The sequence below is a fragment of the Juglans microcarpa x Juglans regia genome, chromosome 3D (genome assembly GCF_004785595.1).
Source record: "Juglans microcarpa x Juglans regia isolate MS1-56 chromosome 3D, Jm3101_v1.0, whole genome shotgun sequence".
NCBI classification, from domain to species: Eukaryota; Viridiplantae; Streptophyta; class Magnoliopsida; order Fagales; family Juglandaceae; genus Juglans; species Juglans microcarpa x Juglans regia.
In genome coordinates this window covers 25,299,653-25,323,145 of record NC_054598.1, presented here as the reverse complement: position 1 = coordinate 25,323,145, position 23,493 = coordinate 25,299,653, and the positions used below count along the sequence as shown (strand labels likewise).

At 36.4% G+C, this 23,493-nt stretch overlaps 3 protein-coding genes across 4 annotated transcripts; 2 read left to right on the top strand and 1 right to left on the bottom strand.

The window, feature by feature from the left end:
* The first annotated feature begins 291 nt into the window (after positions 1-291).
* LOC121254813 (CRS2-associated factor 2, chloroplastic) lies at positions 292-7,374 on the top strand. Its single transcript, XM_041154981.1, has 6 exons — positions 292-1,085; positions 1,188-1,315; positions 2,017-2,242; positions 2,722-2,849; positions 5,593-5,737; positions 6,655-7,374. The coding sequence occupies exons 1-6, from the start codon at positions 425-427 to the stop codon at positions 7,068-7,070; spliced, it is 1,704 nt and encodes a 567-aa protein (XP_041010915.1). The 5' UTR covers positions 292-424; the 3' UTR covers positions 7,071-7,374.
* Positions 7,375-8,266: 892 nt separating this feature from the next.
* On the top strand, positions 8,267-14,558 carry LOC121254814. Of its 2 annotated transcripts, none has more exons than XM_041154984.1 (9): positions 8,267-8,472; positions 9,312-9,666; positions 10,252-10,285; positions 11,770-11,994; positions 12,292-12,381; positions 12,962-13,027; positions 13,125-13,216; positions 13,370-13,417; positions 14,081-14,558. In XM_041154984.1, the coding sequence occupies exons 2-9, from the start codon at positions 9,341-9,343 to the stop codon at positions 14,196-14,198; spliced, it is 999 nt and encodes a 332-aa protein (XP_041010918.1). In that variant the 5' UTR covers positions 8,267-8,472; positions 9,312-9,340; the 3' UTR covers positions 14,199-14,558. The 2 variants fall into 2 exon arrangements, with proteins under 2 accessions (XP_041010918.1, XP_041010916.1); XM_041154982.1 differs by having other exon boundaries at positions 9,301-9,666.
* An 813-nt stretch (positions 14,559-15,371) lies between these two features.
* On the bottom strand, positions 15,372-19,370 carry LOC121256293 (signal recognition particle receptor subunit beta-like). Its single transcript, XM_041157038.1, has 7 exons — positions 19,240-19,370; positions 18,859-19,093; positions 18,644-18,726; positions 17,239-17,325; positions 16,844-16,992; positions 16,459-16,590; positions 15,372-15,833 (listed from the first exon to the last, which is right to left on the bottom strand). The coding sequence occupies exons 1-7, from the start codon at positions 19,345-19,347 to the stop codon at positions 15,644-15,646; spliced, it is 984 nt and encodes a 327-aa protein (XP_041012972.1). The 5' UTR covers positions 19,348-19,370; the 3' UTR covers positions 15,372-15,643.
* Between the last annotated feature and the right edge of the window lie 4,123 nt (positions 19,371-23,493).

The following is a 23,493-nucleotide window of genomic DNA, read 5'->3' as shown; positions in this document are numbered from 1 at the left end:
CATCATTAAAAAATACTTCCTTAATTAGAAAGTAAAAAAAAAAAACATTAAAAAATACTTTCTTAATCACGAAGTAAAATAAAAAATATTTATAATTTTTTATTTTACTTCTTAATTAAGAAAATACTTTTTAATAATATTATGATTTTTTATATAATAAACAAATTTCAAAAAAATACTTAGAAATACATTGCTAGATCACAGCGGGACAAAAAAAAAAAAATACTTAGAAATACATTGCTAGATCACAGCGGGACAAAAAAAAAAAAAAAAAAAAAAAAAAAAAAAAAAAAAAAGCCCAGTCAGAAATATCTGCCGTGTCGTCCTCGGTAGCCATCTCCCTTCCTCCCTCCCTTATCCGTAGTTGTACACTGTACAGATATATGCAGAGAAGCATCTTTCTTTCCGAGAGCTTTTATTGTCGATGGCAATTATTACAGCGTCGTCACTGCCAGGCCTCAACCTCTTCTCCTCTCTCCCTTCGACACCACCCCCAAATGACCCCTCTATCCCGACCTCCTCAAAGCCTCCTCCCTCCCCGCCTATCCCTATACCCAAATACCCTCCTCCTACTCCTCTCAAAAACTCCACCAAACCCCCTACCAACCCCGCCCTCAAAACCCTCCACCGCCGCACCAAATACTTCAAGCCCGTCAAGGAAGGTGTCATTGCCTCCGACGGTGACCGCTCCGTCATTGTCGGCGATTCCGGTGTCTCCTATCTCCTCCCCGGAGCCCCCTTCGAGTTCCAGTACAGTTACTCCGAGACCCCCAAGGTCAAGCCCCTGGCCATCCGCGAGCCCGCCTTCCTGCCCTTCGCCCCGCCGACTATGCCGAGGCCCTGGACTGGGAAAGCCCCATTGAAGAAGAAGAAGGATAAAAAGGTTCGGCTCTTCGACTCGTTCAACCCTCCGCCACCGGGGAAGATGGGAGCTAAGCAAATGGAAATGCCGGGCCCGCTTCCGTTGGGAAAGTATCCGAAGGATGGGAAAACGAGGGAGGAAATACTTGGAGAGCCTCTGAAGAAGTGGGAGATCAAAATGTTGATTCAACCCCACTTGAAAAATAACCGCCAGGTCAATCTTGGTAAGGTTTCCGTCGGATTATTCCTATTTGCTACGCTGTTTGATGCTCTGTTTACGTTCGTAAATTTCTGAGTAAGATTTGTTTAAACTTGGATGGATTTAGGAAGGGACGGGTTGACGCATAACATGTTGGAGCTGATACATTCACATTGGAGGGGGCGGCGCGTTTGTAAAGTTCGTTGTAAAGGAGTTCCCACTGTAGATATGAATAACGTTTGCCGTCATCTCGAGGTTATTACATATTTTTACCATTCTCTAATCTTTCTCATTTTACTAGCTTATTACTTCTTAGGTGTTGTTTGGACAATGAGGTGTTTTTTGGACAATGAGTTGGGTTGGAAATTAAATAAAATATTATTAAAATATTATTTTTTAATATTATTATTATTTTGAGATTATATTTTACGTGAAAATTTGAAAAAATTATAATAATTAGACGAGACGAGACACTTCTTGTATCTAAAAGGGGCCTTATACTTTACGAGAAAGGCAATTGAAAGAGAATTTAGGTGGCGGAGAAAGAGAATTTCATAAAATCCCGTTACACCTTTGAGAGATGTAATGAGATGGTGGGTGCTCAAGATGCACAAGCTATAACAGGCTGCTGAATGTGGCTACATATTTTGCTGAAAGAGATACACCTAGATCGCCTTAGTTGCCTCTATTTCTGATCTAAGTTGAATTAATTTCTTTATTTTGCCAAATGAGACATTTATCTTGCATGAATGAGTTTTTTTTTTACTATCAGAACAATGTATAAAAGGCCCATTTTTTACGCTTCTAAAATCTTGATGTCTTAGAAGTTGCTAACAAGTCATTAAATTTTTTTCCCTTGAAGGGATGGTCAAACTAAATGTGCAATGTACTTTACTCTTAAGTTACTAAAGAATACTCTAGCCTGCTTTGTGCTCAAGTTTTCCTTATAATGCCAGGAAAAAACTGGGGGAAAAATCATTCATCGTGTTGGTGGTGTAGTTTATCTTTTCCGTGGCAGAAACTACAATTATCGCACTCGTCCACAGTACCCAGTGATGCTCTGGAAACCAGCTACTCCAGTCTACCCAAAACTTATCCAAGAAGCTCCAGAAGGACTTACAAAAGCTGAAGCTGATGAATTTCGAGAGCAGGGAGAGAAACTTTTGCCAATATGTAAATTAGGTAAATTCACCAGGACTATTACTCATTCTTTTGAACTGTCACCTTATCAGAAAGGTTGTTTCTTGTTGATTTGATTCATGGTTTGTTTGTTTTATCTGTTTCAAGTAGCTAGAGCCATAGGATGTGAAGGACACTAGGAAAGCTTTTTGGATAAGCAGAACTAGGCTGAACTAAGGATTGACTAATCCATTGATGTTTAGTCATGGCAGAAAAATATCATCAGTTTAAATATGGGTTCTGAATTTCTGAATTTAATCATGACCTCTCACACTTATACATACTTTGTCTATGCGAAGCCATTTGCTTAATGTTCGTTGCATGTGTATGCTGCAAGGTGTTATTGTTCTTTAGGTTTGCTATCATGGTGGAGATTTAGAGTTTCAAATATGACAATGTATAAATGCGTCATCTACGCTCCAGTTCTGTTCTTTTCAATTCCTAGTCAATTAAAATTATGTCTTCCTTCTTTCACATTGCAGCAAAAAATGGAGTATATATCACCCTGGTGAAAGATGTTAGGAATGCTTTTGAAGGAAGTCCATTAGTGAAAATTGACTGCAAAGGGATGCACGCAAGTGATTACAAGAAGTTAGGTGCTAAGCTTAAGGTATGTAACATTTTCTGTTATTCTAACTCCTCAGGACTTGAACCTGCACCCTTGTGCTTTGCAGCCAAAGACTTTACCTGTAACACCCCCTTCCCGTAGGCTAGGAGTGCCACGTATTTTCCATAAAAATAATCCGGTAATAGATCCCATAATTTCATAATTTAAAAAAAAAACTGAACTTTTATTATGCGGAAAAATGTCTAATAAAACTGTCTTCCAAAACATTAAATGAAATAAACTGAAATAAATTCATGTCATAAAAACATGTTTATTTTAGAAAGTCTGAACTAAAAAAAATAAATGCTCCTTCTACTCCTGGCCTACCTGCTCGTAATCATCATCTTCACCTGGGTGGTTAAAAACATGAAAACAAACTAAAATGAATCGATGACTCAGTAAGAAATCTATCACAACGTAAACGTAATAAACATAAGATTTTCATAACAACTTTCATGCTGAGCTTAAAAATTCATGACTGTTCATGCTGATGCTTATGCTATGTATGACTGTTTTAACTGAATTAACTGACTGATCTGACTGATTTAACTGATTTATCTGACTGGCCAACACACTTAACCCTGTGTGCAAGGTTGTGCACTGGCCCCACATCCCGCTGCAGCAAGGGGAACCGCTGATAGTATTCTAGCATACTATGATGGACCACGACTAAGTTCATGGCTTGCACACCACCCTGAACTGAACTGAACTGCATTGGTATCATGCATTTGAATGGCCATCTTATTAACTGATCTGATATTATCTTACACTTGAATTTAAGATGGCTTAAGTGTCTTATACACATGAGATGCATGACATACTACATACATAATCATAAATTCTGAATTAAAACATGATGCGGAATGACATGGTCGTATGCTATGCTAGATGACATGCTTGCATATGACATGAGCGGTTCATAAATAGTGGCTATCAATGAACTGGCTTGGATAATACATACATATAAGCTAACTGTGATGACCTAATTTATGATCAAATTTACTTACCTCGCTGTGTGTCTTCTTGAATAATACTTCGTAACTTGAGACCTATATTCAATAAATAACTATCACTAAATTGTTTGGAAAATAAATAAATGCTAATATCTTACTTAACTAATTTCGGAATTCTAAAATATAGTCAAACCAATATTTGTTTAACACTAAAATCAATAATTCATAGTATTTAAATTACTTAAAATACTAATTTATAATTTAGTAGAAATACTCGAGCTATTTAAAATAATTCACAAAAAAAAACTTAAATTCTTAAACTAAGTTTCATTTCTCAACATAATTATTAAATCTTATAAGAAACTTAACAAATTCCACTAAATTCTTAACATAGAAATTTGATTAAAATCTTACTAAATTGACAAAGGAAATTTAACTCAAATATTAGACTTAACATTATTCTTTAAAAAACATATTTCTAATTCTTTAAACATTTTTATAAAAAAAAAGAACCTTTAATTAACTATATTTATTTAATAACTCAACTAGTAATATTAAACTCAATAAAAATCACTAAAATAATTATTGAAATAAAATAAGATCAAGTTCAATTAAACATCATTATAGTCTGTAAAAAGGTTAAAAACTCTGGCCCATAATAATAATAATACAACAAGAGCCCAATCAAAAGAACAGGCTCAACACACGTACGCACAAGGGCTTAGGGCCCAACGGCCCAATAAGACCCACGGATTCTTGAAAGAATCCGAAAACCTGGCTAATAAACAAAGGAAAACAGAGAGTTGAGAGAGAAAGAGTCTGCGATGGAGGAGCTCACCGAGGGAGAGGGGCTAACTCGACGGCAGTTCTGGTGGCTGGGAGTGGTCGGCGGCGCGACTGGGGGTTCCAACGATGGTGCGGCACCGAGTGAGAGAAAGAGAGAGAGAGTTTAGAGAGAGGAACTACTAAACCGAAACCAAGAGAGAGAGAGAGAGCTGTGGCGGCCGAGGCCTTACCGGAGAAATGAGTGGCTCGACGGGGGTTGTGGGTCGGCGGCTTCTGTGTCGTCGAGGAGAGGTTCGGCGCCTCTTGAGGTGGCCACCGAGGAGAAGGGGCGACGGCACTGGTTCGGCAATAGGGGTTTTTCGCAACTCACAAGTTTGTCTTCTCATGCACAGGTAAGCACGTTTTATAATGGTAGGTGATAGAGAAACCCTAGAAGAGCATAGACGTGCACGTGCAAGAGAGTGGAGACGTGCATGTATAGAAGATACCAGGCAACAGAGTTGGTGTTCCACTAGGACGTTAGCAAAACAAACAAAATCACCGAGAGAAACATACGGGTTGGGTGGTTTGAAGTTCTCAACAGAGGCTAACAAAGTGATGAGGTTCGGTGACTAGAAAAAAAAAGTTTTAAACTTTAAATTTCAAAACAAAACCGTAGTACATAATCTGATACACTTTAGAAATCCTTATTAAAACTAAACTCTAACAAATCATAAATCGCAACTATAATAGAAAATATAAAGATAAAGTACATATAAATTCTGATAAAACTATAATCATAAAAATATAAATTCTAAAAATATAAGTTTACTAGAAAAATTTACTTATATACCCTAAAACCAAAACTGGTATGTCACATTACCATCGCACCAGATGATGGCCCCTTTAGGCATTCAAACAGTTAGTTAGTAGGAAATGTATGTTGTGAATGTTGTATGATTTTGTTTACTTTGTTTATTGTTGCTTCAAGATTGTTTTCTAACCTTTGTCCTCTCAACATGGGATAGGAATTGGTTCCTTGTGTGTTATTATCATTTGACAATGAACAAATACTAATGTGGAGGGGACGAGATTGGAAAGCAATGTACCAAGATGCTCCTTTAGCCTCAATGCCCTCTGAATGTGGGATTGCAGATGATATCAATTCTTCAGGTATGCACTAGAGAAGGGAAATGATGAGCCACATTGTGATTGCACAACTTTCCTTTGTATCTATAATTTTTTGGTTGGTAACTGAAAGTACACACAAGTCAAGGGTCCTACTGCCTGCTCCATTGTCATACTTCTGATAAAAGATGATATTATGCAAACATCAAATTGTAGTAGATAACATCCAGTTTGGAGGGCACTTCATTTTGGATGTCATAATCATAGGAAGACAATATGTTGCTGAGATGGGTTCTAGATGATGGAAAAGGTGATAAGTTTTGTGTTCATAGTGCTCACTGTGTATTGGATGGTAGATCTTTTGCACAAATTAAATGTATGACTGAATCTTTAAGAACTTAAAAGAAGATATCTCCACTCCAATTTCAAGGAAGCCTTTGTTGCCCATTGGATAGGAAATGATTTTGCATAAGGCAGGTACCTGATTGCATCCTGCTTCTTTTGGAAAAAGTTAAACAGGACCTAACCAAGTGCTGCAAGAGAAGTGGATTCCTTGATAATGCAGTACCAAGAACTGCATTATACTGGACTAAAAGTAATCCATGTGCTTCTTTTGTTTTCTTCCCCTAATTGCAAATTTGAACATTGCATGTTCACCTGGGTTTAAAAATCTTAGACAATTAGTTGGGTAGTTTAGGAGTGGCATGATATTAGCTTGTAGGGGCACCCCCCCCTCTCCCCTTTCTCCAAAAAAATAAAAACAAGGGGGCCCAGTTATGAGGTTGGTTTGAAATGTGGTATATGTTCCAAAAATAGGAAATTGATATCCAGTCCACAAAAGATTAACTTTCCCCAGCACTGTTTGATTTTGTGGTTATCTTGTCAAGTGCCCACCAATGTTTGATAATATTGTGACACGATGATTGTCAATGTTAATTTTCACTTTTCATAATTTTTCGCAGGCAAAGATGATGATTGTATTGATGCTGATGCCAAAACAGTGAGCACTAGCCCTAAAATGATGGCGTTGTGGAAGAATGCAATAGAGTCCAGCAAAGCTTTATTGCTGGATGAAACTAATCTTGTTCCTGATGCTCTTTTGAAGAAGGTGGAGGAATTTGAGGGTATTTCACAGGCCACAGAGCACTCCTATCCAGCATTAATCTTTTCGAGCAAAGGTGGAAGAAGCAGCTCAGTAGCAGAATCTGAAGATGATCCTCAAAGTGACGTTTATACTGAAGATGACATCTACAGTGATAGTGATGACGACGACGATTACGTAGATTATGATAGTGATTCATTTGAAGATGTGGACTCATCAGTCCCGCTGGGTTCCTTACCTGTCGATACGATAGCAGAAAAGCTCAGATGGGAATGAAATTGCAAAGAAGGATCTCACAAAAGTACAAACGTGGGTTTGCGAAGTTGCTTACTTTTTACTAGAAGAAAATGAGGAGCTTGGTAGCTTAAGATTGGAGGGAGGAAAGGGAAGAGTAGAAAACGAAAATATGGGAAATGTATAGATATGTTTGACGGGACAATCTTGTTGTCTTCATCCGTAGCTGGATCACATGGGTGTTGCCTAATCAAATATTTTGGGCAATGAAGATGGAATTGTTGCACTTGCCCCAACTGTATCTTTGTAGATTATGAAAATCTCTATAGCAGCATTTCTTTTCCCAGCTTCTAGTTAACGAGATTATAATATTCAACCTTGAAGTCAAAAGGGTGGATGGAAAGAAAGGGCACCAAAAGGATGAAAAATAAATGAGAACTGTTACAGATATAAATAGATTATATAAAATAAATTTATAAATTAATGTGATTTTATAAAATTTGTTAAATTTATTTTATAATAAAAATAATTTTATAAATATATCATATCAAACTTATTAGTGTCAGATTGGGTAGAATCTCACTTCTAGAATATGATAGATATTTAAGAGAGAGAAAAATAACATTTGTAAATGATAAACAAAAAAGAGAGAGAGAAAAATATCATTTGTAAATGACATGAAGAGAAATCCCAACTTCAAAACGGAAAGGGTGACGTAAGTTGGAATTGAGCCATTAGATTAAAGCCACGTGTCCGAAGAAGTGGACCCAAGCCGGAGTCTAGAAACTACGGCAACGAAAATGAAAGAAAGGAAGCAAAGAAAGACGCTAGGAAGGGGAAGGCGAAGGGAAGGAAGTGGTTGCGTTGGTGTTATTGGTATTAGTAATTTCGAAAAGTTTATACAAAATAATGAAATTTGTTAGATTTATTTTATAATAAAATTAATGTGATAAAATAACGTATTATATTAAGTCATATTGATTTAAGTTTATAAGATGACGTGTCGCTAAAATATTTTTCAATTTCGAAGAATGAATTTGTCCAAATTCAAAGGGGCCTGAGGCGCTCTCTCGGTAGTCCTCACACTGTCTTTGGTTTGCTTCTTCCGTCTGCAAATTGGATACTTCCACCCAATCCTTTCAAAATAAATTTATAAATATATTTGATATGATAGATTAAATGATAAAAATATTTTTATAAAATAGATATCAATTTATTTTTATGAAATCACGTAACATTTTATTGAAAAAAAAAAAGAGTGTATTCTGTCTTTATCAACTGAATCTTCGCTAATCCAAGAAGATAGTCTGCGCCATCAGACAACAAAAGCGCCTCTCTCTCTCTCTCTCTCTCTCTCTCTCTCGATCGATTGCAGCAAAGGAAGAAGCAAAGCATCTTCCTTTGCATTGACGCCTCTGCCCTCTGCATTTCATTTGGCTAAACCGTAAGTGCCACACCTTTCCTTTTCGTAGGAATAGACCTTCTTTTCTCTCTTTTTTCTTGTTTCAATGTTATTTTTTGGGTAAAACCAATCTAAAGAAAGGAATCTCTGTGGTATTTGGTAATATTGACAATAATCCATATGATATATCAGTCCTTAGTTCTTCTGCTTGTTCCTTACGTGCGTAACACGAATTTTGAGTAGCTTAAAAATTATTATTATGATAAACTACTAGCTCGTTAGTGGAATTTGATTGCCGTGTAGAATAATGGGGATTGAAGTTTCGACTATTGGGTTTCTATCCGTATATGCATACTTTGTTTTGTAGATTTGCTGGTTCTTCAAGTTTTTAAACTCTATAGCCTGGTTGTAATCGAAGTGTTTGCGGGATATTGTCTCACTGTAACTTCGTTTTTTCCTCCGAATTTATTTTTTGAACTCGGTTTTGATCTAGAAACTTGTTCTTTTTTATTGCTTCATTGAATTATTTGGTTCCGGCCGTATCTATTTTGGTACAAAATATTTCAATTGGGAAACTTTGATCTTATTTGTGCTTTTTTTTTTTTTTTTTTTTTTTGGGGGGGGGGGGGGGGGGGTGTTCAAACAGAACTTCTCTCGAGTTCATTTCTTTTTCCATCACAAGGCACACGCACTTCTTCTTTTTTTTCCTGTCGCCTAAACAATAAACCAATAACTGTATGCCTTTCTTCCCTGAAATGTGCCATCATTCATCTGCATGCTGTAGCCTGCCATTTTATACCAGCATATGGCTCTAGGAAATAAACTCGAAAATATGATGAATAGTGGAGCAAGTGATAATGGTGTGTTTAGTTTCCTGACAGGATCCTCAACCCATACTTGGCAGCCTGTCATGACTAGTGATAATACAAACACTCTAACTTATTGGTTGAACTGGAGGTTCTTCCTCTGTGCACTATGGATTTTGGCCGCAATGGTTCTGGCATCAATTCTAATATGGAAATATGAAGGCTTCAGCAAGCAAAGACCTGACAGGAGAGAAAACCAGCGAGAAGTAGTGGGGTCTTTGTATGAAGATGAAGCCTGGAAGACGTGTCTCAAAGGACTCCATCCTGGCTGGCTGCTTGCTTACAGAACAATTTCATTCATTGTGCTTTTGGCATTGCTCATTGCTGATGTTGTTGTCGCTGGAGGTGGCATTTTTTACTTCTATACTCAGTAAGCCCTCCTTTGCCCACCTATTCATCTTTCATCTGTGTAATTTGGCATACTTCCATGTAAGACAGGTTTCAAAGTGCCATGCTCAAATAAGAAACCTCCTTTAAAGAAGTCTCCTCTAAATTGTATAATATTTTGGATGTCACCATTTGATTCTTGACTGCTTCAGTTTTTAAATCTACATTATTCTTCTCCTCACAAAACCCAAGCAGACAATCTAAATTTTTTTGGGGGCTTTATTCAGCTTGCTAGAAATAGAGGATGGTATATGGTATACTTCTACCCACTTCAATGGTTCACAGCTTCGATCTATGGATTTTTTAAAACCCCCGGAACATAATATATTTTCTGTCTTAGTTGTTTACTTATATATATATATATATAATAAAAAAATAAAATAAAATAAAAAAATCTGTCTTAGTTAATAATGGGAGCTTATGTCAGGGAGGGAAAGGTCTTGTGATTGGTTTCTCATTAAGGGAGTATTTGTATAAGCAGCTGTCAAATATCAAGTTTGATCAGAGGAATAAAAGAAACTGCCACTTTTGCTGATTATGTTCCTTGTGATTTTTTCGTTGGCAACAGGTGGACATTTTCTTTGGTCACAATCTATTTTGGGGTACATTTTCTAACTCTTGAGTACTCATACAGATTCTTGCTTTTACAGTTTAGTAACTTTGTATCGTGATCAAATTAAAAAGGAGTCTAAAGTTTGATAGAGATGAAATTGTGAAATTATTCTCTCTCTGTGTTTGTTGGAATAATTCACTAATTGTCTGTTCTTTTCAATTCATCTTCTTGTCCACCTTTTTTTTTTTTTTTTAATGTATACATATATAAAAGACGACGGTACCCCATAATCCCTCACTTGTGGCGGACGAATACCATGGTTACAATTCTTCACCTTAGGGGTTACATTATAAACACCCAAAACCAAGGTGCAAAAGCATTATCAAATTCTTATTCCTATACAAAAAGAAATTCATTTACTTCAAACGTATGAAAGCCAAGCTCTATCAAGTACCAAAGCACCTCGCACATTTCGTTGTAGATTGTTCCAATAATAAAAGCAAGTTTCTCCTAGCGCTCCTAATTTGGCTAAACTGTCTACAACTTGGTTAACTTCCTGAAATATATGTTGAGGTGAGAAATTGCATATCCTCTGCATATCTCTGATCCGATCACCCAGCTCTCTGAAATACCATGGACAGCAACCTTTTTCTTGCACCCAACTAACCACCACCTGTGAATCCGATTCCAAAATCAACCTCCAAGCGGTTTTAGTTAAATGCACAGCTGAATGCCTTCCGGGAAGGTTCTCATCTCAGTCCCTGTGTTGGTACCTTCCCCATATCAAGCAGAGAAGGCCACAAAGAACTGCCCCCCTTTCATTTCTCACCACACCTCCACCACCGCAAGGACCCGGGTTACCAAAATAACACCCCTCTACATTAAGGGGAGGTTTGGATAGTGAGTTGAGTTGAGTTGAGATGAGATGAGATGGAAGTTGAATAAATGTTGTTAGAATATTATTTTTTAATATTATTTTTGTTTTGGGATTTGAAAAAGCTGAATTGTTTATTGTATTTTGTTTAGGAATTTGGGAAAGTTGTAATGATAGATGAGATGAGATGAGATGGTTTCTGAATCCAAACAAGGCCTTAGTTTAATCCTGCTACCAGCCGGCTTCCTCTAGAATTGGACTCTAACCTTCGACCTTTGATCCTCTATTGTCAGTATCCCAATCTGCTCAAGAATCTTCTTGTCAAAACCAGAAATCTGTTTCACCTTAGTTATTATGCACACAACATCAACTATCAGGCTATCATCATCCTCACTTTAATACAGACACTCTCCAGATTTTGTGGCTTCCCTTCCATTCTTGCTTGGCATCTTCTCACCCAAAGGTTCCCACTTATGATTCCCACTTATGATAGAGGGGAGAATCCTGTTCACACATGTTTGATATCACTACTTGGCCGTGCAGTTTTCCCATGGAAAAACACAACAACCATCTGTCTGTCAATGTTTCAAAATCTATTGGAACTCCATTTTGCTTGTACATCACCAATAAGTTACCAATCTCTCAACTGTAATTTGTAGCTTGGGTCTTCACTCTCCATTTATGGTTGTTGCAAGCGCAACAAAGTTGGAGGGAATGCAGCTTATCATGCAAGTTTAGATGAAGAGCGAGGAACCTATATAGCCCCCACAGTAGGGGAAAGTGCAGATATGTCCAATATGTACAAGACTTCAGATACCAGTGAAGAATCTCACACTCACCATACTGCGGGTGTATGGGGTTATATCTTTCAAATCATTTTTCAGGTATTTGTTTTCAACATGCCACAGTTTTTTTTTAATGAATTTAAACTTGTATGATTCTTGAGTTTTTTGTCTTCTCAGTAGTTATTGTTACATATATTCTATTCATTATGATCCTTTAGATGAGATTTTAATCTTGATTATCTGATTCTTTAGCAGAGAAAAAAGTTCCAACTTTCCATAAATTTCTTCAGCATCTTCCCGCTATTAAATAGTAGTGGGAAACGGATTACCTAAATTGTGCTTATTTTTGGCTTTGGTGGACTAGAAAGTCTGTTGAATTTTATTTTCTACCTACAGATGTGTGCAGGTGCTGTGGTGCTCACCGATTGCGTATTTTGGCTCATTCTTTATCCCTTTCTAACAGCCAAAGATTATGATTTAGATTTTGTAAGTACAAACTTAATATCACACTTGCCGTGTTGCTTCCTTTGTTTAAACTATATATGTCACTGCACATGTGATCAAAACCTTATTCAGACCCCTTTCTCCAATGTTCTGGCTTTATTAAGGTTGACATAGAAAGTTCAGACTTGACAGATATATATGTATATATGTATGTGTATATATATATATATATATATATCATTTGGGAAGTGTTTAGACCAAGGTAATTGGTTCTGCTTGAACAAAAAACTTAAGTCAGAGTTGAGCCTTGACATTTTCATTGGATCTTAAGTCAACTTGCAACTAGAATTCTCTGCCCTCTTCCCATTATAGATACTGAAAGCAACAAAAGGAGTAGTGGGTAGGAGAAAAATTTGGGGGATTTAGCAGTTGCAAGTTTTCTTTTATATCTTGTTCCCGCAATTTAGCAAGTCCGGCCTGAATACAAACTGAAAGCAAAGTGCTTGCAGTTTCATGCCAATGTCATGATCTTCAGACCTGTTTTTTTCCTCAAATATGACTTGAATTGTTCTTATATCACAACTGGTTCCATCTGAGGAGTGTATTCACCTTTAAACTGCAGTTGATTGTTAGTATGCACTCAATCAATGCCATTCTCCTCCTTGGTGAGACAATTTTAAATTGCTTGGTAAGGGTTTCCTCGATGATTTTAGCAGTTTTTCTTCCCTTATTTTAATATCCTTATGATCAGTTAAAAATGACAACTATATATCTCCTTGTTCCAGCGATTTCCAGTGTTTCGGATAGCATATTTTGTGCTTTGGACGGCTATATTTGTCATTTTCCAATGGATCATCCATGCTTGTGTTTCCATATGGTAAATATTTACCCTGTTCTGTTCTGTTAGTTAGTTATTGTTATAATCTTATTTTTACTGTTGTTATCCCTTTTTTATATATATTTAAAATATCACTTTATGTGTAGTTGTTCTGCATTGCATTTACACCTTTTCCCTCTCATTTCTCGACAGGTGGCCATATCCATTTCTGGACTTGTCATCTGCGTATGCTCCGTTATGGTATGCTGTCATGATCTACTACTATTCTTGAACCACCTTATTCTGCACGAAAGCTTTTCACTTTACTCATCATGAAAATATTGCCATTGGGAAAAAATAACTCCCAACATAGAAAGACATGCTATTTTCCAGAAACGGATACTAAATAAAGTTAAGAAGAAAACATTTCTATTGCTAATTGACTCATATTTGGTCCATCAAAATGTCAGCAATTTGCATCAGTAATATGATTATTCATTGTGATGGCAAGTATATAACTGAATGCGTGCAGTACTTATCACTAGAATCATTGTTGATTCTATGATTATGTGTAAGATGTCAAAAACTTACCACCAGAATCTTAATATCAGATAATCATTGCCCATATCTTATATGAATTGGTCTCATTAAGTGTTAGGTTCTATACAATACTTGCTAGACTTCATATTAATCATTTCAAGGGGCAAATCTGTTGGCAATAATATGCCTCAACACAGAAACAAATATATTATGCTTCTTTTGGGGGTGGGGGGAGACGATTGAAAGGGTGGCATTACCTGTTCTATGATTTTCAAGCTTCAGTAGGCAACTTTTAGGAATTGCAACCGTTGAAACTAGGCTCACCTAGATATATCTACTGCTTCTCATGATAGTATTGTTTTTGTTGCCATGGTCGTTTTACAGGTACTTTGGAGTGGGTTTGATGCATATACCCTGCTATGGCATATTTGCTTTAATTGTTAGATTGAAGCACTTGTTACTGTCAAGATCATTCCCGGATGGATATCAGAGTAGTAGGTGAGGAATTAGATCAGGCATTGCACCGCCCTGACTCAGCCATGTCAGTATTAGTAGGGCACTGGTTAACCGTATACAAGGGCAAACGCCACCCTGGCCGAACCATTTCATAATTCATATTTGAAGATTAGTAATTCATTCTTCTTACTCTGAGTGATTGCTGCAAAGGTCGTTGCTCTTTACATCAGGTGGGGAATGGGAAAGAAATTGGGTATATAAATAGTTGATTCTTCTAGGATAAAATTCATCAAACATGTATTTTTGTCTCCGCCAGAGGCGCGCAATTGTACTAAATATGATTGTGCTTGCATAAGTCACCAAGCATTTAAATTTCTTACAACAATTCAATTATACTTTTCCTTTTACAACTAGAGTGTGAGGTTGGTAAATGAATTCACCTAAAGTTATCCTCGGCCATATAGACGTTGTATTGTAAAGTTACTGCTGCTCTTCCATAAGAACTCTGATTTTGAGGGGTAAGAAAACTCTGATTTTGAGGGTTTTTTTTTTTTTTTTAATGAGATCTGTGCATGATATTGTGACATCTAGCTCAATCCTTTCTTCGTTTTCTTTATTTATTTGTTTTTATTTACTTTGATTTGGTTGTCATGGTGCTTAACATGCTTTTTCACGTAATCTAGCACGCGTTCGTGCATGATTCATTGTTTGTTTATTGGCACAATGCTTTGCCTACTGCCTACATGCACCCCTCTGAGCGAGATAAAGCTCTGCATCTTTAGACGGACAAGTAACTGCTTCAGGATACAGTATTTTATTGTTTGGGAGAAGTGATACAACAACTATTTAACAATTACATAATAAAAATCGAAAAAAAAAAAGACTAAAAATTAATTTTTATTGGTTAGTTGTATGAAAATGACCTAATGGCATTTTTACATTTTTGATATGCTAAATGGATAATGCGACGGATAGTAGATGGATACTAAGACTGAGACTGAGAGGGCCATATGCACTTTGGCAAACATGCACTCAAATGGCAGAAGGCCGTGAAACGCAGAGATGAGACATAGAACGGATGCTGTGTCCCAGACTCCCATCTGTTATTCACTTTTACTCCATATTCTCATATGTTCAAGGTCCTACATTTAAATAAATAAATTGAGCGAACATCAACAAGGAAAATATCCATGAAAGATTATGGATAATGGTCAGGCAGTAGGTCTATAACCCCTTGGTAGGGTTGGAGGAGGCATGGTGATGCCCTTGGTCAATAAATTACTCAAAGATCTTTTAATTAAGAAAGATATCCTCATCCATTTCTCTCAGTCAACCGCTACGAGTTCACAGTTCACTGCTCACAGTTCCTCTCCCCCCTCTCTCTCTCTCTCTCTCTCTCTCTCTCTCTCTCTCTCAAGTTCAGTAACATGGGGCAAATATCCAGGCAGGCAAAAAACACCACGCATTCAAGAAATTGGAGAGAACATTTGGTTAGGGCTTTACGTTTTCTCTGAGAAAATGTTCCACCTGAGATACGTCGCCAGTCAAACCAGAAGCTTCTGCAACAGTAACTTTGTTAGAGCACTGAGAGAAAGAAAACACTTCTCCAGGTACCCCAAGTGTGAAGTCATTCGCAATGTCAGCTTCTGATATTGCACTTCTTGATGCCCTTAATTTGTCGCTGTAAAATGAAAGAAAGCATGGATTAGAATTTAACGAGGCAGAATCATAAGTATCATGTAGCAGTTTAAGTAAGCAAAGAAAATATATGACTGCCGTTTGAGTAGCTCTAGAATTTAAGTAAGCAAAGAAAATATGACTGCCGTTTGAGTAGCTCTAGAAGGATTATGGATGGCAATTACAACCACCTGACTGTAACCAATATTTTCTTGGAAAGCAATTGATGCCATGGTGTAAATTTCTTCCTCGTCTATAGGTTGCATAGAAGGAAATTTAATGAAAAGTAAATTGTTAGAATGAACAGAAACAAGAATCCATATATAACACATCGTTCAATATTAGAGCACCATTCAGTGAGCTAAGAACAGAAAGACAATAAAATAGAAAGTAGATTACAAGGCTACCTCTACACTAACTCAGGAGACAATCGCATTGGCTATAACGAAAGGAAAATTTTGGGGAAAATGAATTTACTGGACTAATCTCTCTTCCACATCTTTAAATATTATAGAGCAAATGAAAATCAAAAGGGAAAATCCAGAAGTGCAATCCCCTCCACAGCTTAAAAAATGAGTAATAAATGTAATCAACCAAAAACAACAGATAAAAGAACTTAAAAGCCATACATTTCCTTCTCCATCTGCTTCCTGATAAACTCCTTGGTATGTGCTGTCACTTTGTCAGTTTTGTTGCAGAGAATGAGTACTGGAATTTTCTTCTTTACAACACTGGCCTTGGTCAAGATATCATACAGGTACCTTTTGAAAGTAGTATCAAATGTTACACATCTTTGTAAGCAATATATACTTTTTTTCAGTTCTATTTGTCATTTGCTCACCAACTTTGTATCACTTATTAGGATGGATCTAAGACTCATTGGGGAGGGACCCTGTAGGGTCCAACCCAAGGTGCCAGGGTGATATGAAGTAAGCAGGTGGTGGTGGGTTTTGGGGGGATGATTTTCTACCAGTGTAGCTTTGGAAAACATAATGAATATGTAAATAAAATTACTCTGAAGCAGCACGGCAGTTTGGTAAGAATTCCAAAGCATCCACCACAAAAACTATTCCTGCTGCTTGAGGCAAGAACTCATCCAGTTTGAGTCGAAGACGAGAATGCCCAGGAACATCAACCAGATGGACAGGTTTTATTTTGCCCTTCTGTCAAACACAAGGTAAGATAGGTTTCAGTTTAATGAGTGTGGTGCAATGATCAATTAATAAACAAAAATGAGATGAAAAGAAGCAAAACGCTATAATCAATCTTATGTTCACATGGCAGCTGAAAGGATTGGGATTCCTCTCGCATATACAAAAGACTAAGCATGATCAGATAAATAAATATGTACAGAAGAAATTTGGAATCGTTTCTCATGCATCTGGGCATAAGGAATTAAAATGTAATACCTTTGTTGTTTCAGAATGAAGCACAAAAGTGCCCTCATTTGGTTCCATTGATGTAACAGCACCCTGATGGGAAGAGCCATCTCGAAGCTGTCACAGACATAAAATCAAAGCATAAAAGTGAAGGTATAAACGAGACCTTTGTATATGAAGTAATCAATAGTAATAGGAGGTGCATATGGGAAAGTATCTACAAATTCTAAGGAACACCAGCTAAATCTTGTTGATAAAAAGTTCAACCCCTCGAAACCTCAACCACTGTGCTATAGCAAAAAACTAAGCATGACAGCATCCTCCTAGAGACAACATTGCACTTTTTTCGCTAACTGCAACACTGCAATACACCAAAAGCTTCAGAACAGAATTGGCATAACCATAAACAAGCCAAAGTACAAATAACAGTACTGTCAGGCTGGCAAACACGGCAAAATACAGTTCCCTAAATTTTTGAAGCTTCCCAGCAGCTATTTTTAATAAAAAAACAAGCACCAACAACACCACTCATCACCACACCTTATCTTTTTGATAAGTAACCACACCTTATCTCATTTCTATGTTCACATTTATGTGTGATTTGAAAAACGTTCTGAGCCTAGTGTTTTTTTTTTAAGTTATTTCTTCTCTGAGGTTGCACGCAGAGGCCAAAGAAACAGAAATAGGAGAAGAATCTAGTTTTTTTTTTTTATAAATAAGCTCAGCAAGATTTTGTAATGACATGTACTCCAAAAAACTATGTTACTAAGGCGTTACATGGGTTACAGGACTAGGGTGAAAAAAACTTATTACAAGACCTAAAGAACTGGCTTTGGTCATGCCCAAAATAGTTGACCTTTCTTACTCTTGGAGAGGGTTCGTAAGATGTGCACAAATTGCAGCAGTGTGGAAGATGGTTCCTACTGGCCTACTATGGTGCATTTAGAAGTAAAGTAATGATGGGAATTTTGAGGAGTGTTAACAGACACTGAAGGAGCTTTATTTTTAACACTCTATTCCTTTGGACAGCCTGATTTTAATGGGCTAATTTTTCATGATTTTCTTGTATCTTTTTCTACCCCTAGACAGATGTCTCTCTTGTATCACCTCGTGTACTTGGATGCGCCTTTTGCGTTGATTAACAAAGTTTTTTTACTCATTAAAAAAAGGACTTGATATAACCAACCATCAGGGCTTAACGAAGTGTTTAAGAAACGTGTGCAGGACTCTGCATCAATCCCTTTATTGGTTTAGTACAATTTGTAAAAACATATAACGAGCAACAGGACATAATCTTGACTATCAACTCGTACCATGAGCACTGTAAGACTAATGTAGGAACATTCTTCAAAATATATCACATCTCCTACAACTGGATGCATTGAGTTATTAAAATCTTGACAAGTTAACACATATCAACGATGCCAATGTTTACCTGATAGAATAGAACAGTTTTCCCACTCCCACTAAGCCCAGTTAGCACGATGGTATTAGATTTCGTGCGCTTGAACACCCGAACTGCCACGCAAAGCGAAACGTCATGAAAAAAACAAATCAACATTTGATACGAAAAAAACACACCAGATTCGCGGATGAGCATATTGAACATAAAAGTATAGCCCAGTAATTAAGAATGTGACAGAATAATACTCAAAAGGAGCAAAAGGGATGTGAATAACAAGACAGCGATAGCAGAGTAGAGCTGGGTTGGTGGAATCTGCTGAATGTATTCAATCCCTTGGTTCAACCATTGCTCTAGTTGATTCTTCCACGGCTCCAGTTGGTTCTTCCACTGCTCCAAATGGTTCTTCCACTGCTCCGCTCCTGCCATTTCTTCTTCCACACTTAAATCTCCGCCTCCTCGGCGCTGGTGAAATTCTGAGATCCAAGGACACGAACCAATTTAAATGTTTGTGGCATTTACAGTGAGAAGAGGGAGGGGAAAAAAGGAAGGCTTGGAATTCGAATTCAAAAAGCACAGGAAAATCGAGAAAAGCGTATGGTCGGAGATCTCGATTGAGTCAGAGTTACCTGGTCGGAGATCTCCCCAGAGACTATGGGGAGTACACCTTCAGAAAAGCAATTGAAAGACACGAAAGACTCTCCGACTGAAAGCCCTAAACACGATATATCGATCATTTTTTCCCAGGATTACCCTTTGTACCATTAAAGGGTGCGGTGCTACTCTGCCGCCTGAGTAGCACCGCTTATTCTTACGGATAGTATGTTTTGTAATTTTTTTTTTAATTCATATTTTTTTAATATTTTTAAAAAATAAAAAAAAATTATACTAATACATTTAAAATTATTTCTTTAATCATTAAATAAAAATTAAAAATTGGAAAAAAATCCCAAGCAGTCCCCCAGAACGGTAACTTTAAGGCGGCAAAACAGCTTTTTTCATTATGGTATGGATGGTATTTCACCTATTTTATACTTGTTTTTTCAATAATTCTAGTTGTTCCAAGGATTTACACAATGGGTTTCGATATAATTTTTTTTATTTAGTAATTAAAGAAATATTTTTTAATATGGTGTATTTTTTTTTTTATAAAAGATCTTTAAAGATATAAAAAATGTATGAAAAAAATCAAATAAAAAAAGAGGCCAAATATTGTTCTCTGTAGAATTTGTTGGACTAAACTCTCAATAGGTGTAGCATGACTCTTGTTTTTTATTGGTTTATTATCATGTAGCCTAGCAGTCAAGAAACACCAAAAATCTTCATTAATTACTTAGATTATTCAAATATAACTTTACTATAATTAAGGATTAGCTGCGCCCATCAATCCAGCCAAACACAAATTTTAAGTAATCCCCACCCACGAGAATGAAAAATATCACTAGGCGTACACATCAGAATATTTCAAATACTGCATATGTATCTTATTTTTATCTCACTATAATAAGGTGTCATTGCTTATCAAGTATTGAATTTCGTTTTTATAAAAATAAAGGATTATCGAATGACTTCTTCCTTTTCAACTTGTTCTTACAAAATAGATTTTAACAGTTGGCACTATCTGTAGAATGCGATTATTCTCTACGTTGAAAGTGGGAGAATTATGATTTTCTGGCGTACAAAATCATACCCGAATGAGCAAATAAAATTTCCCTCAAATAAGTGTTTTTGTGATAACCAGAAACTTACCTAAATTTTATCTGTAATTATTTTCGTTGTCTTAGTATTATTTAGGGCAATGAGAATAGATATAATTAGATAGAGGCCTTGGATTTGTAGTTAGCAACTCAAACCTAAGAGAAGGCCAACCAAGCCCATGTATATTCGGCTACCATAAGAAAATCCAAGCTCAAAAACCCTAGAAACCCATAGCCCATGACCAAAGCCTTTGCCACTAGTGCCATATGTTATGCATGCATAGCACTATATATTTGGGCGTGATAGTGGGCTAAGAGAGAGAGAAAAGTGTTTGGAAAATCAAAGGAAGTCATGCACGCCAACCCTAATTTGATTGCCACTTGTCTTGCATGCAAGAGGTCTTCTAGAAGAAAAGAATGATGCAATGACCTAGAAGAGGCCAAAAACCACTCGGCCAACTCATCCAACACGCCTACACCATGCCATTTAGCAAATGTCTGGGTTCCAATATTGATTTCCATGGGAAGTGACGCCTAGGGAAGACAAAAGGGATTCTTTTCAAGGGATTTGTATAGGGAAACCCAAGGACAAATAGGAGTTTTGATTTTCCTACACCCACATGCCCACTTAAGTGCTTTTTTTAAGATTTTGTCACTTGTCAACCATGCAAGGAGTTTCTAGAAGGAATGAAAATGGACATTTGTATAAAATGACTAACCTACCCTTATATTTTCGGCCACTACACCCAAGGGCACACTCACACACACCAATTGTCACATTAGAGTTACAAAGGAACCATTGGTAAGTGAAAGGTCATCGAGGAAAGGGGCACTAGAAGATAAAGAATCAACATGGGATTTGGAGAATGAAGTGGACGGCTAGGGCAAGGCACACGCCTATGCCATGTGTCACACATGCAAAGTTTTTCTTTTTGGAAGATGAAAGGACTTGGTGATTGTTTTACCTTTTTGCCTTGAGGTACATTGCATCTAGACAAAAATAAAAGAGACTTAGAGGACAAAGGGTTCCGCCAAAACAAAGGGTTACACGCCACAAACAAAAACCTTTCTACATTCCCAAAGCAATCTAATGATCTAGAAGAGGAAGAGGATTCAGCTGGAGGGAAATATAAGAGTACACTTATCCTTCAAACAATGGATCACAAGCAACCAATGAGAGATTGAGGAGAGTTCTATAAAAGGGGAAGAGAGACACACGCCTAAGGGTTTTTCTTTCTTTGCCATTTTTGAAATTGTTCATGCTCTCATCTTCTCCATACTATTTCACACGAACACATGAAGATTTCTCACTTTCTCTCACTTTCCTTCCAACCAAACAAGAGAATCACTCTTCTCTACTCTCAAGAGAGGACCATGGCACTAGCAAGGAGGAAACCATGGTGAAGATCTCGTATTTTCCTATTTTCTCTTCACACTACTCACACCTAACTCAAGAAGATGACGAAATCCCCAAAGAGTTCTAGATTCTTGTAAAGCACACACGATTTTAAGGTTATTTCATCTTGAAGTAACCTAGGGTTTTCCAAGAAAAGAGAGGGAGCCGAAACTTTGAGGTCGTAGATGCTTCACACAATCGACCACCCACATGAACTACACACATGTTCAAGATTTAGTCAAGAGTCACACGAAATTTGAAAGGTTTTCATGTTTAAAAACCTTAGAACCGAATGGTTTTGAAGTCTCAAAGAACAAGTGACAACCCTAGAAAAATCTCACACACTCATGTACACGGATAAGTGTTTGGAATCCTTGTTCTAACGAGTTGTACATCTAATTTACAACTTGTTACTGTTTTCTCGAAGAATTTTTATAAGTAAACACTCAACTTAATTTGGTTAACATGCATATATATTTGTGTAAATCTTTCTTTGTTATTGATTATCTTTGATTGTTAATCTATGTCTTGCTTGGTTGAATACATTGTTTTGACTTTGTATAAGATCATGAAAGAGGTTATATGATTCGGATCTACATTGAAAATGTCATGATTCACATGAATATGTTTCGGTTCTGCTTGAGGTTATGTTGATGCTTCACATATCATGAAGATTCAGTTATAGCAATGTTATATGTTTCGGATTTTTGTAAGACTGCCATGATTTCATGTTTGCTTCACCCTCGCCATGACTTTTATCTACTATGCTTCAAGTTTGGGACATGTTAAAGTGAAATTTCTCTATGTTATATGCCTTTGATATTTCAGCCAAGTCATGTTCTTCTATGTTTATGAAGTTATTTTGATATTTCATATGTCATATGTTATCATGCCATGATTTGAATATATTACGCTTGATGATTTCATACACGGCATATCATGTGTCACATGTCTAGTGTAAGAAGGAACATGTCTTAAGTCTCAAGTCACATGTATTTGGGTAAATGGTCTTTTTAAAAGAAAAATAAAAGTGTCTAAAAATATTTTATCACGACCCAAATGTTAGGATGAGAGAATGTCCTAGTGGAACTCCTATGTTCACTCTGGAGTGCTTAATAATAGTGGTAATTTTTCAAAACCGATTACGCCCCGGTTACCTTCCTAAACAGGTACATCCGGTTTTACCAGTTTTCGGTCTAGTCCGGTCCAATTTTTTGATTTTTTTTAAATGTAAAAAACATATAATAAAGTATTACTTCTTGTGATAAAATGTTATTAATAATTTAATATATATATATTATGTTTAAAGCATATGATGAATTAAATTTTCATCTTTAAGATTAAACTTTTATTTTATAAATTATAATAACATTATCTTATATATAATTATATTAATAAAATATGATCAAACAAATTACAAATGTTCATATTTAAGATTAACATTTTATTTTATAATTTATAAATTATAATATGAAATTATTTCATATATGATATATAATTATATATTATATATAAAACTTATATATATAAATATTTTGTATAATATATAAAATTAATTTATATATATATATATATATTTTTTCCAACCAGTCCGGTCCGGTTTCCCGATTTCCCGGTTTAAATTTACACTCGTAGTGGTAACCCCTAGGTTGACAAAGAACAATCGGCTTGCCTTAAATGGATCTTTTGAAAAGGATGTCGAAGCGAGGTAGCACCTAACACTAGTGAGTGCCATGACTAAGGCTAAAAACTTGACGAAGTATTGTCGTGTTATAATGAATATGAATAAG

Coding starts and splice junctions, on each gene's coding strand:
- LOC121254813 (XM_041154981.1), top strand. CDS start 425: ATGGCAATTATTACAGCGTCGTCACTGCCAGGCCTCAACCTCTTCTCC. Junction 2,243..2,721: donor TTTGCCAATATGTAAATTAG/GTAAATTCACCA, acceptor TTCACATTGCAG/CAAAAAATGGAGTATATATC. Junction 5,738..6,654: donor AGATGATATCAATTCTTCAG/GTATGCACTAGA, acceptor AATTTTTCGCAG/GCAAAGATGATGATTGTATT.
- LOC121256293 (XM_041157038.1), bottom strand. CDS start 19,347: ATGATCGATATATCGTGTTTAGGGCTTTCAGTCGGAGAGTCTTTCGTG. Junction 19,094..19,239: donor CTGGGGAGATCTCCGACCAG/GTAACTCTGACT, acceptor TCGTGTCCTTGG/ATCTCAGAATTTCACCAGCG. Junction 18,727..18,858: donor ATCCCTTTTGCTCCTTTTGA/GTATTATTCTGT, acceptor TTTGCGTGGCAG/TTCGGGTGTTCAAGCGCACG.
- LOC121254814 (XM_041154984.1), top strand. CDS start 9,341: ATGACTAGTGATAATACAAACACTCTAACTTATTGGTTGAACTGGAGG. Junction 9,667..10,251: donor ATTTTTTACTTCTATACTCA/GTAAGCCCTCCT, acceptor CGTTGGCAACAG/GTGGACATTTTCTTTGGTCA. Junction 10,286..11,769: donor TGGTCACAATCTATTTTGGG/GTACATTTTCTA, acceptor TGTAATTTGTAG/CTTGGGTCTTCACTCTCCAT.